General features: G+C 40.1%; 1 protein-coding gene across 1 annotated transcript in view; it reads right to left on the bottom strand.

Annotated features, from left to right (window-relative positions):
* CTF7 (protein) overlaps window positions 1–13215 on the bottom strand; it is a 92888-nt gene extending 79673 nt beyond the window's left edge. Inside the window, exons 1-3 of the mRNA XM_089384948.1 lie at window positions 12824–13215; window positions 12581–12682; window positions 11152–11500 (exon numbers count right to left, since the gene is read on the bottom strand). Coding sequence (XP_089241074.1) covers window positions 11152–11500; window positions 12581–12682; window positions 12824–12927 — 555 coding nt within the window. The 5' untranslated portion in view covers window positions 12928–13215. The remainder of the gene's footprint in view (window positions 1–11151; window positions 11501–12580; window positions 12683–12823) is intronic.
* Window positions 13216–13640: the final 425 nt, after the last annotated feature.

Here is a 13640-nt window from a genome sequence, read left to right as displayed (position 1 = left end):
CTCTTTCCAATATTAAAATGTGTCTGCAAAATGCACAAGAGAATATTGAGTTTTTGCAGCTTGAATCTCAACTACAACAAGAAGAATTACAGCAGTGGAGTCATCATTTTGAACCTGTTTCTGTTTAGAAGATTTAAACATACTCCCATAAACAGCAAGACAATAATGTTGCAGTTGATTTAGATCCATTTCCCAATGAAGCAGCAAGGTTACATGTAGATGCAGAAATTCAGTCTACACTTCCTAAGCCCATCATCAGACCTTGGGAAGAGCTTGTCCACAACAAGCACAGAACAGGTCTTGGATATGAATGAACCTGTTTCTATTCAGAAGATTGAAACAGACTCCCATAAACAACAAGCCAATAATGTTGCAGTTGATTTAGATCCATTTCTCGATGAAGCAGCAAGGTTACATGTAGATGCAGAAATTCAGTCTGCACTTCCCAAACCCATCATCAGACCTTGGGAAGAGCTTGTCCACAACAAGCACAAAACAGGTCTTGGATATGATAAGGAGGTTTCCTTTCATATTCCAAACTATTCCAAGCCCATCAAATTTCAAAGTGTTGGGTTTCTTCATGATAGTTCATCTTCACATGTTCCTGCTCCTCTTCCACAGCAACAACAACAGATTGTGAAATGCCAACATTGTGACCGAGTTGGCCATATGAAAGACCACTGTTTTGATCTTCATCCATGTAAGCACTATCATAAAACCAATCATTCTTCAAACAGATGCTTCAGAAACAAACCTCCTTCAAGAACAAAGAATCATCTTGGATGGATCACTTCTTCGCAATGGGCATCAACAACCAAGAAGATATTCCCATCATATGTCAAAACTTGTTCTAGAGTATTGAACAGTCTTGCAATTGAATTTTCTCCATCATCTCACCTTGTATCTCACAGGGGGGAAATGATGGTCATCTACAAAGCTTCAAAGCCACATCAAGTGAGCCTGAACCACAACCTACCATATCAGATTCAGAGTTGTAGCCAGAGACAAATATGCCCTTGAGCATGCCTTCAGTTGTTGATGCATCTTCAAAGAATTGGAGACACTTCCTCTAGCAGAAAACTTCGGCTTCTTGCCAGTTTTGGAAGAGTTCTAGGAATTGCATTAAGCAATCCAGAGTTGTTGGTAATCCTCAAACCATCACAGGTTGAGGTTCTCCCTTTTATGCGGAGTGAGACCTCCCTTTCATGGTTGAAGGTTTCCCTCTTCAAAACATCAGGATCACTTCCTCTAGCAAAAGACCTGAGCTTCATGCCAGACTTGGAAGAGTTTCGGGAACTGCACTAAGCATTACAGTGTTGGTGGTCATCCTTAAACCACCTCCCTTATACCAACATTTCAGAGAGCACATTCAGCCTAGTGTTGCCATGCATTTTTGCACGTTTTGTATTACAGCTCTCTTCTTGGACTCATACATAACCCTTTGGATTAAGGGGGGAATGTTGGACACCTAATCCTCTAAGGGTTGGTGTGGATGCTAAAGAGTCTAAGGAAGTCCAAGAGACCTTGGAATACGAAACCAAAGGTCATATGAATGTACTATAAATGTATATCATTTGTTAATAATATATATACTCTCATGCTTATCTTTAATATTCTGTTGCTGTCATGTATGTGTTTAACATGTAATTTAAATCCGTGGTGTTGTTTTTTATCTTACTATGATCTTTTCGATTTTTGTAAATTGGGTTATCCAGTGTTGAATTTTAACTCAAATTTAATTATCGTATGCAGTTCAGGTTTCAAGTATGAGAACAAAGAGATGGATTTGTGAACATATGAGCTCCTAGAAAGGGCTTAACTTTTTAAGAGATGGCTTCCACATCAGGAGTTTTCTGAAGTTGTCTCACCCACAATCGAAGATTGTAGTAGACATAGACCATGTCATAGACGCGTTGGGACTCCAATCTGTATAAGGGTCATAGATTGTAAATTAGTACTTAGAAAATTTAAATATTGAAAATAATAAAATGAATTCAAAAATTTAATTTGAAATTTGTTTACCTATTGCGCTTTTTGTTGTGTATTTTGTCAATTACACTCCAGTTGCGCTCACACCCATAAGAACTGCACGCTTGGCTGAGCACTCGAATGGCAAGCTTTTGGAGATGGGGTACTCTGCCACCATAGCTTGTCCACCAAGCATCTACAAGTTAAAAAAAACATGAGAAACATAAAATAAAAATAAAAAGTTAAAACATTAAAATTCTAAACTTGAAGCAAATTATGAAGAGACAATGATTTATGAAATTTGAAAGTTGAAACAAATTAAAGCTTACCTAGTATTTTGGTCATCCTATTCTTAATATCCATGGTAAAACCAAATGTGCCACCTGAAATCTTATATATCTCCATTTCTTTAGAAATTTCTTCATGTTCTTGCTTAGATGCCACCATCCTCTCAACACAATTGAGGAATCCATCCATCACCTCGACATTAAATCTGAAACCACAAGAATAAGAAAATGTGGACTTGAGGTAGATAATTGCACAATGAATGGGGCAATGGAGGGTATTGTTCCATCACTCATCAATCACTCTCCATATGACCCGTTGTTTCTCTAACCCCTCATCTCCCTTATCTTCATAATAGGCACGAATGGCTTCTTTGGCCCTATCCATGGCCTCATACAAGTAGCCCATTGCCTCCATCAACCAACTGAAGAACCCTTACCAAAGGTTCTAAAATGGCACACACCTCCTCTACTCCTGCCCAAAAGCTCCAATCATATGAAACTAGTCTGCATATGACCTCTCCCTCTGGTTTGCAGCTAATAAATAAAGCACGCCAATCTTGTGAAAGAAACATGTCCTTCACATCCCACATAGAATTCAATAGAGACTAAAGAGATATGAAAGTAGTGGCAACTCATGTAATGGCAGAACACACCAACTCTTTGTTGTTGGTGAATCTTCTCATCAAGCTAAGCACAGATGCATGATTATATATAAATTTTGTTATGCTCCTAGATGATTCAACAATATCCATCACAAGAGGAATCTTACTTATATCCTCCAACATCAAGTCAATACAATGAGCAACACAAGGTGTCCAAAACAAGTTAGGATACCTCTCCATAAGCAACTTACTAGCAGCAACATAATTTGCAGCGTTGTCCGTTATGACTTAGACAACAATATGTGGACCTACTTCTTGAATGAAGATGTCCAACAATTCACATAATAAACGTGCATCTTTAATGTGTGCAAATGCATCAACAGATTTCATAAACATTGTCCCCTTGGGACAACTAACCAAGAAATTAAGAAGTGCCCTACCCTTCTGGTCAATCCAACCATCTGACATGACTGTGCATCCAGTGTGTTCCTATGATGCCATAAACTCCTCCAATCTAGCAATGCAATCAACCTTTTCATCTTGAAGAAGAGGCCCTCTCAACACTGCAAAGGTAGGGGCTTTGTACCCCGGCCAACGACAACGACAGCATCAAACATAGGTTGGTAGAATGGGTTGGTCTTGGCAATGTTCAAAGAAACATCACTCCATAGAAGACACTTACTGTTAATTTTAGGTATGTTCTATGCTTAGAGCAATTTATTTCAATTTTCACAGTTAGCTCAATATCTTTTCCAGATTAGCAATCACATCAACATTAAAGTAAATTGCAGATAGAACATAAACATAAATCGCAGAAGACAAGCCAAGACAAGAGGACACAAGATGTGGCGCTAGCCAGGGACAAACCCCAATGTGGGGAAACCCTTGATCAATTCTTCTTATATGTTCTTCAATAGTTCAGCAGAGAGAGAGATAGTACATTTACAACAGAAGTCAACATTTTGACTTATCTAGATAAGAGCATAAATCATCTCTAAGAAGATGATACATGAGATCAGTTGAAGACATGTTGCTTCAACTGATTCTCCAAGGTGACTCCTTCACCTATCATTGTGTTGCATCTCGTCATCATGCTGCACCTCACCATGCTGCACCCATCATCACAATGTTGGACCTCATGACCGTGTTGTACACATCATACTGCTGCACCTTATCTTGCACTGATGTCCCATGTGCCATTGTTGCACCATGATAACCATTGTTGTCCTATTTTGCATACTGTTGTCCCACTATTAATGACATAGCCAGTCCATGTTAGCTTGTTGTCCCATTGTTTTTGTTGTTGTCCCATAATAGTATGTTGTTGTCCTATCATAGTATGTTGTTGTCCCATCAATGTCATTGTTGTTGTCCCATCAATGTCATTGTTGTCCCATCATTGTCATTGCTATCCCAATTGCTATTGCAGCACCATGTCTTGTTGTTGTCCCAATTATTAGCATTACTGTCCTAGGCATGTTTGAGTCCTCAAACTCTCATGTTGTCCCTGTTTTGAGGGTCACCTACAGCTCACCTTTTCAGCTGTATTAGGCCTGCATCTAGGGCACCGTAGGTTAGCGTTAGGGTTGCTTTTAGACAACATTAGGGCTGCCTTTAGACAACATTTAAAGCTGCATTTTGGACAACGTTAGGGCCTCTCTTAGACTGCATCTAAGGCTGCATTTTGGACAACATTTAGGGCTGCTCTTAGACTGCGTCTAGGGCAGCCTTTTGGACGACATTAGGGCCTCTCTTACACTGCGTTTAGGGCTGCCTTTTGGACAGCATTAGGGCCTCTCTTAGCTGTGATAAGATTCCTCCAAGACTGCGACTAGGGCATGCTTCCTTGATAGTGTTTTTGACTTCTTTAACAGCGTCTAGGGCTAGGGCATCTCCTCTAGGGCAGCTCCCTTAGTCTTATTTCCTCCAACATCTAGGGCTTCCACTCCTAGATTTCCCTTCCACTAAAACCAAAGACAACTAGAGAGAAATCAAGATAGAAGTGTTTGTGAGAAATGACTCTCAAGTCATCTCCTTTTATACTAAAACGTTGAGCACTTGTGGGGTTTATTTGGTTGCTAGCCGACCTTGACAAATTGTCTTATAAGACAAATAAATTCATATCTCCATGAATACTTATCAGAATCGAATGATCTTTAGATCAATCCTACACCTCTCAATGAGAGGGATCCAAGAAAAATATCAACTGCCATAAATAAGATGACCCACATGGAGTTTGTCCTTAGTTGCCAATTTAACACTCCCTCTCAACTAGCGATAACTCCATCCACTGATCCATCTATCCGACTGTACTATCTCTACCATCAATGCCTTGCACTGCTCGGCTCTGCTCTGCTCTACTCTGCTCTGCTCTTCTTTGTTGAGCTCTGCTCTACTCTGCTCTGCTCTTCTCAATTGAGCTCTGCTCTGCTCTGCTGAACCATGAAGAAGAAGAATTGATCGAGAATGTCTCATACCATTCTCTATTGATCCAAAGTCAGTTTCATATGAGAGTGTGCCATACCACTCTTACTGACCCGAAGTCAATTTCATTGATCCCAGATCAATATCACAACAGAGTGTCTCAAACCACTCATACTAATCCCAGATCAGTTTCATTGATGCCAGATCAATGGAGGTCATCCTAGCATAGGGAGTACAATAGATACAACGATGCGTCCATCGATAGTACTACTATGGTCCCTAACCCCATTTCCCTGCTCATTGATCAGATGAAAGGTACTTCCCATGAATCCCATACTGCATGGGTAGGATGCCTCGACAGGAGAACTAATCATCTTGTCCACAGGAGAACGAATCATCCTGTCCATTGGTCACCACAGGAGAACTAATCATCCTGGCTCAGAGTCACCATGGGAGAACTAATCACCCCGGCCCACAGGAGAACTAATCATCCTATTCCATAGTTGCCACAAGAGAACTAATCATCATGTTCCATAGTCGCCACGAGGTATCACAGGGAAAGGTTGAACCTATCACCCTGTACATAGCACACCACCAGGGGAGGGTGAGTCGCCGTGTGGTCTTATGTCGCTCTAGTAAGTACCCCAAGCCCCCAGAGCTCCCAAAGCTCAGTGCATGCAACGTGTAGGACCCTTATACGAAGGTCTCTCAACAACTCCAAGTCGTTCAGGAAAATCACAGATTTGACCTTTCCCCGGGCTTTAACAAAGTGTCTGCGACCTGTACATTAGTCTCAACGCGATGGGGCCTCCTCACTCATCGACTTACCATATCCCAGATAAGGTAGTATCTAATGTCTATCTGTAGGAGCAATCATCGAATACGGGATTCCTCAATAATCGAATCCCCCCTTGGTTGTCACAAAGAATCACAGTGGTATTCATCATGTGTACAAACAGCTCATTAATGAGCTTCCACAACCAAGGAGCTTCACACAAGATCATACTCGTAGCTATGTATTCGGTCTCGACAGTGCTTATAGCAACCGACTTCTTCTTCATGCTCATCCATGATATCGAAGCAGAATCCAGAGAGAACCAACACTAAGAAGTGCTCTAGCAATCCTCCACACTTCCTACCTAGTTAGCATTTGAATAATCATGCAGCTTCATATTTCCTGCAGTGTATCTCAATCCATGAGAGATTGTGCCTTGAAGATATCTCAGAAGATTCTTGGCACCAATCTAGTAAGGCTCATCCAAATATGAGCTCACCATGCTAACTGCAAAGCATATATACGAATGGAAGTTCACCAAGAACATCAATGCATATGAGTTTATGAAACTCAGAGGCATTTCCCAAATCTAGTCTGACATCACCACCATATAACTTCTGAAAGTTAAGATCCTGGAGGTAGTCACGGGCTTGCAGTTTACCATTACATATCTGGAATCCAACTCCCTCTTACTTCTTCAAGTGAGAGGGTTTGCACCTGTCAAAAATAGGTCGTTTCTCAGAAGGTGCCGGTATGAGAGGTCTATCATCCACAACCTTCAAACAATGGTTTGGATCGGCTTCACTTTTAGTGAATCTCAACTTCATCAGACAGTTATCAATCCTCTCATATTAGGCCCGAGGTGTTTTGCTTCAAGCCATAGAGGGCTTTCTTCCACCTGCATACATGAGATTCTTGATCATGAATCTCAAACCCCTCGGATTGTTCCAAATCTGTGGACCTGCTACATGAGGGGAATGATCCCCTTGTAATATTTTCATTTGGTACATCTCGAACATGTACCTTCGTGCTCTTCTTGAATTCAGGCATCCTTGTCACCATTTGACTCACATCGGGTAGGTTCCCATAATAAGTAGACCTCCGGCGCTATAGATGATATATGTCAATTGACATGATCCCCAATGGACCATCCTACGACTTGATACAAATTGCCAACCCTGAACCCATTAGAAAAAGTATCTTTGAAATTTTCATTTTCAAAAACGTACCTTTCCATCGATGAATGCCAACCTGTAGCCTTTGACTTCCATTGCCGAAATGGACACCAGGTTCTTCTTGCAATCAGGTACATAAAAGAGATTTTGTAAATGAATCAGGTTACCCTCATTCAATTGAGGGGTAACATTTTCTACACCCTTTCCGGGATAGGTGGCATCGGCTCCAAGTATAATCCCATGATTGTTTCCATCTCTCCCAGATTAGAGAGAGCACCCTTCTATTTGATGAAGTGCCTTGAAGCACTATAATCGATAAGCCAGATTCCCAAAGAATCTGAAAGAGAGGGCCAATACAAGATAGCGCTTCTTTATCTTATCAAAAACAACATTTGATTCTTCATACCTGGGGTTTCTTGCTTTCTTTGAAGAGTCGGTCGTTTCCTTGATGACCTCCATTACCTGTCATTCCTCTGACCATTAAATATGTCCCCGAAATGATTGTTATCATCATCAAGTGACATGTCCCTGCCATTCGGACACTCCTTCGCATAATGGTCGAACTAGTTATCTGCCTTTCCTTGCACCCTGAGATCCGGTCTTCCCAATGAAGTGATCATTACGTAGGCCATATTTCGCAGCACCATTCTGATAATATTCTCTGCTTGATTTCACCCTCGACGAATTTGAAGAGGGATGAGGAACCCATTGATCCTTTTGTCCTTTCCTAACTGTCTTCGGTGATTGCTCTTTCACTCTAGCTTAGGCCTTGTCTTCACCTCAGCACTAATACCATGTTAATTTTAGGTATGTTCTATGCTTAGAGCAATTTATTTCAATTTTCACAGTTAGCTCAATACCTTTTCCAGATTAGCAATCACATCAGCATTAAAGTAAATTGCAAATAGAACATAAACATAAATCGCAGAAGACAAGCTAAGACAAGAGGACACAAAATGTGGCGCTAGCCAGGGACAAACCCCAATGTGGGGAAACCCTTGATCAATTCTTCTTATATGTTCTTCAATAGTTCAACATAGAGAGAGAGAGAGAGAGAGAGAGAGATAGTACATTTACAACAGAAGTCAACATTTTGACTTATCTAGGTAAGAGCAGAGATCATCTCTAAGAAGATGATACATGAGATCAGTTGAAGACATGTTGCTTCAACTGATTCTCCAAGGTGACTCCTTCACCTATCATTGTGTTGCATCTCATCATCATGTTGCACCTCACCATGTTGCACCATGCTGCACCCATCATTACAATGCTAGACCTCATGACCATGATGTACACATCATACTGTTACACCTTATGTTGCACTGATGTCCCATGTGCCATTGTTGCACCATGATAGCCACTGTTGTCCTATGTTGCATATTGTTGTCCCACTATTAGTGACATAGCCATTCCATGTTAGCTTGTTGTCCCATTGTTTTTGTTGTTGTCCCATCATAGTATGTTGTTGTCCTATCATAGTATGATGTTGTCCCATCAATGTCATTGTTGTCCCATCATAGTATGTTGTTGTCCCATCACTGTCGTTGCTGTCCCAATTGCTATTGCAGCACCATGTCTTGTTGCTGTCCCAATTATTAGCATTGTTGTCCTGGGCATGTTTGAGTCCTCAAACTCTCATGTTGTCCCTGTTTTGAGGGTCACCTACAGCCCACCTTTTCAGTCGTATTAGGCCTACATCTAGGGCACCGTAGGTTAGCGTTAAGGTTGCCTTTAGACAACGTTAGGGCTGCAATTAGACAGCGTTTAGGGTTGCATTTTGGACAACGTTAGGGCCTCTCTTAGACTGTGTATAAGGTTGCACTTTGGACAACGTTTAGGACTGCTCTTAGACTGCGTCTAGGGCTGCCTTTTCGACAATGTTAGGAACTCTCTTAGGCTGCGTCTAGGGCTGCCTTTTGGACAGCATTAGGGCCTCTCTTAGTTGTGATAAGATTCCTCCAAGACTGCAACTAGGGCATGCTTCCTTGACAGTGTTTTTGACTTCTTTAACAGCGTCTAGGGCTAGGGCAGCTCCCTTAGTCTTCTTTCCTCCAACGTCTAAGGCTTCCGCTCCTAAATTTCCCTTCCACTAAAACCCAAGACAAGTGGAGAGAAATCAAGATAGAAGTGTGTGTGAGAAATGACTCTCAAGTCATCTCCTTTTATACTAAAACGTTGAGCACTTGTGGGGTTTATTTGGTTGCTGACCGACCTTGACGAATTGTCTTATAACACAAATAAATTCATATCTCCATGAATACTTATCGGAATCGGTTGATCTTTAGATCAATCCTACACCTCTCACTGAGAGGGATCCAAGAAAAATATCAGCTGCCATAAATAAGATGACCCACATGGAGTTTGTCCCTAATTGCCAATTTAACAGTCACTGACCAACCTATCAGCTTCTGCCTTTTCCTTTTTTTTAAGTGTCGATTTGATGCCAGGTTGTGCACCAGGTGTGGTTCTAAGAATAAAAAAAGATGTGAAAGCTAAGGGGTTCGGACATGTGGGTGTGGAATGTGATGTTGAAGAACCACTCTCACATCCCCCCACTCTTGAGGCCCCTACAAGTTGGCTTTTTACCATTGCCCTAGTGTCTTTGCCCTCCTTTTTATCCATCAATGATTTAATGCCCTGTCGGATGATTTTTGGAGTTGGATTTGGGCAAAGTTCTATATTTTGCCCTAGAATTTGCCCCAGATAGAATTTTAATCTGTTGACACCCCCTGACATATGCTTGCCATACAACTTGCAAGTTAAATGCATTCTATTGACCCCCCTAGATTCAATTATAGGATAAGGTTCACCATATTCCCACATAGAGTCCAAATTCGTACATTTTGTTTGAAACTTTGAACTTGAATTTGAACCTAGGGCACACAAAAAAAATAAAAAGTAAAAATAAAAATTGCCCATCACATAAAAAGCAAACACAAATGTAATTGTTGATTTTAAATTTTAAATGCCTCTTCTCACTCACTTGAACACACTCAAATTCACTAAACAAGGGTTTGAATTTTTTGTTCTTGAAAGTTGAAACTTGTAAACAATTTAAACATTTTGAAGTTTTGATTCAATCTAAATTCTAAACAATGTTTCGATTCAAATTTCAAAGCAAAAATAAGCTAAAAACAAACTAATAGAAAGATTTAAGAAGCCATTTGCGTAACAAAGACTAATAAGAAATTAAAATACATACTTGCTAGCAGCAAATCGGCACCTTGAATCTCTCGCATTGAACAGTGGACAAATCTCCAAATCTACACCACAAAACTAGTAAATCTCCTCCTCTTGGGCAATGGAAAACACCTCCTCTCTCCACAAGGACAAATGGCAGAAAGAAGAGTGAAAAATGAGTGATTTTTCAGCCTTTTCCCTCACTTATCTACGGCCTGGGCGGGCTTCACGATTTTTTCGATCGACTCCCAATTAAATCGCGACTTTTTCGTTTTCGAAAAAATCACCAAAAAATTGGCCACTAAAAATAACTAACCCAAAAAATCAGACTTTGCCGATTTTATCGCGACTTTTTCACACTGATATATATAACATGGGTTCATTGTCTTTATTTATGATTACCTAAACTTGCATCATTCACACACAAAACTTGATTCACAGCATATGACATCATATAGATTGACCTGCAGAGCATCAAATTTATCACTCTTTCTTTTGTTCATGTTTTCTATTAAAGACCTTTGATGACAAGATTGAGAAAGAGAAAAACAGGCACAGGTGTGAAAAATATTAACCACCGAAACCAAAAAAAAAAATCAATGGACAGCTAGAAAAGACCAAACTTTTAGACATTCCTAAATCTTATACAACTAAAAGTCGGGACAGTGGGCCATCTAAAACATTTATATTTATTTAATTGAAGGTGGAGTTTAGTCCCTTTCAAAAAGAAACTTAAATACCTTGAAATGGATTCCCTGAAGATGGCTTCTATGAAAAGACTTGTGAGTCTTCTCATCCTCTTCATCTCCCCTGGAATACCGAAGCCCACAAACAGTACATTTAGATAGGTAGAAATCTGATTGGCCCAATTCCAGGAAGTACTGACCAAATACTCTCTTTCGACCTGGTATCTTCTCTGGTTGAACTTGCGTTGTTGAGCTCTCTGAATGAACAGCAGGTCTAGATTGCATAACATTTAAACCAGACTCTGTGGGCTCGTGTAGTTTCGCATCCCTTGCAGAGCTTCCCTTTTTGACAACTTCATCCTCCTTGGAAGTAGCACTTGTACCCGCACCTATTTTATCTTCACTGCATTAACAAATTTGCCAAAATATAGTCTCAACTCTTGCCTTTACAAAAAATGGTGCTAGAAAGAAGTACAGATTATGTAAAGATTAATAATATTGATTTCATCGATATGGGATTATCAGTATTCAGAGTCGGTGTCATATAATTTTCAGATTTCTGTAACGTATGTATGGTTACAATAGTCTTTTTTCGCTATTCTCATAATAGATTCCTGGATTATTGAACTTTGTTTTGATTAACGGTTGTTTTCTAATGTGACAATTATTCACAGTTTTTTAGGGGGCGGTTTATTTTCACAATCATGGTCTCATTTATTTGTTTTAAAATGTTTTTGACAAGATGCTTATCTATTATAGCTGCAGCAAGTGTGCCCGTCCCCACTCTGGCAGTAGCATTATAATGCAATGCAGCAGGCTAACAACACTAGAAAGAAACCCTTTTACCTAATTTGTGAATATAAAAGAAATTAAATGAAATGTAGTTAGCTTACAACACCACTCGAAAGAATCCCAGACCATGTTCTGGTAATAGCATCACAATGGAATGTAGCTGGCTTACAGCACTTGAAAGAATCATTTCAGCTGAGAAACCATGGGCAAAGGTATCTATTCTACCCAATTCGTCCAGAACTTACACCTCGCCCCAACTATGAGAAACAGCCTTCTTGCACATGAGAGACCATAACAAAATTGAACAGTTTCAATGAAGGATTGGAACTTTGGTGGTATATGAAACATCCCTGCTTTACCACCAACCAAAAACCAACGGACCTTTATTGTCAACTTTCACTCCGTGATAACTACCCGATATCAAACAATTTTCATTTTCTCTTTCTGAAGCAGCCTGCTCTTCAGGGTTAATAGACCGTCATGTGGCATTAACCCTTATTGGTATTTATTAACGAGGGCTTAAGCTTTCGGCTCTTTAAATTATACGGGAGATGCAAGCAGTTGTACTGGACTTTCCCAGGCCCCAGCCAGTTTTAAACGTCTAACGATAACAGAGCCTTATTAAAATAAGGAGAAATTACAGAACCAAAAATAGAACCAATTTGAAAAAATTTAAAGCTAATTTACGTGCCTCTTTTCACTGCCCTTTGGATTACGTCTTTGATAAGTAACGGAAACTTCACTCGCTCGAACTGAGCCGATATCAGACAGATGCTCTGTTGAAACCCCCGACCTGTAAAGAAAAGTGAAATAACGAGACTGGAGATAAATTCATCTCTAACAGAAGTGCAGTAAACCCCACTTGAACTCTCCTGACATACGGCACAATTTAAAAGCAAAAACGTGGCGTAAGAAGTTTGGGATGTTTGCAGACCTTTCGATTGCAGACGATAGCTGGCAAGCCTCTGATGTCCTCTGGGCACGGGAATTGAAGAAGGAGCTGATATTGGTTTGCTTCAAGCCATTTGATGGAGCCATGTGAATTAGTGACACATTTCAGGGTTTAAAAGGAATTTGAACATTCATTGCAAACACCGCAGAATAGCTCTCGCAGCATCATTGAAATCCCTCTGCGTTTTTTTTGAGATCAAACTCTTGGAATAGTGAAAATCATCGGCAGATTCGACCCTCCAGCGTCGGTTTGTTTGCCTTACTATTTCGGCGCGGGGTGATAAGTTGAAAACTGAAATGGATGGCCAGGCGGGCAAGCGGGCGGGAAGATCTTATACGTGCTTGTATACGTAATACTGGTGGAATGTTCCAGAGTTCAAATTGGCACTTTCTTTTGTATTCGCCAAAAATATTTTAAAAGAAAAAATAAGACAGAACCATTTAAAATTATTTAAGATAAATGAATAAAATATGTAAATTAGATTAAATAAATAATTACAACAATCGGGGTGGTTTACATGAGAATTGAGTGGCAAAAATTTCAATTTTTTAGAAATCAAAATTATGAAATGATATTAAGGTCCGCGAGTGTCATGCGGAAAGAGTCAATTTTGCGGATAAAATCGACCTCCCTAGAAAACAAGGCTTTTCTAGTGACAAACAAAACAATCAAGCACTATCTTTCCCTAAATATGCATTTAAAATAAAAGCAACTAGGTGTTTAAGGCTTACCTTTAGTCCAACGCTGTTTGTAGTAGCCAAGCCTCTTCGATCCAGATGAGCTCCTTCTCCTTGAAGCC

The sequence above is a fragment of the Pinus tabuliformis genome, chromosome Q (assembly GCF_031772625.1).
Source record: "Pinus tabuliformis cultivar Carrire ecotype Pingquan chromosome Q, CPIR1, whole genome shotgun sequence".
NCBI lineage: Eukaryota > Viridiplantae > Streptophyta > Pinopsida > Pinales > Pinaceae > Pinus > Pinus tabuliformis.
This window is presented reverse-complemented; position numbering and strand designations above follow the sequence as displayed.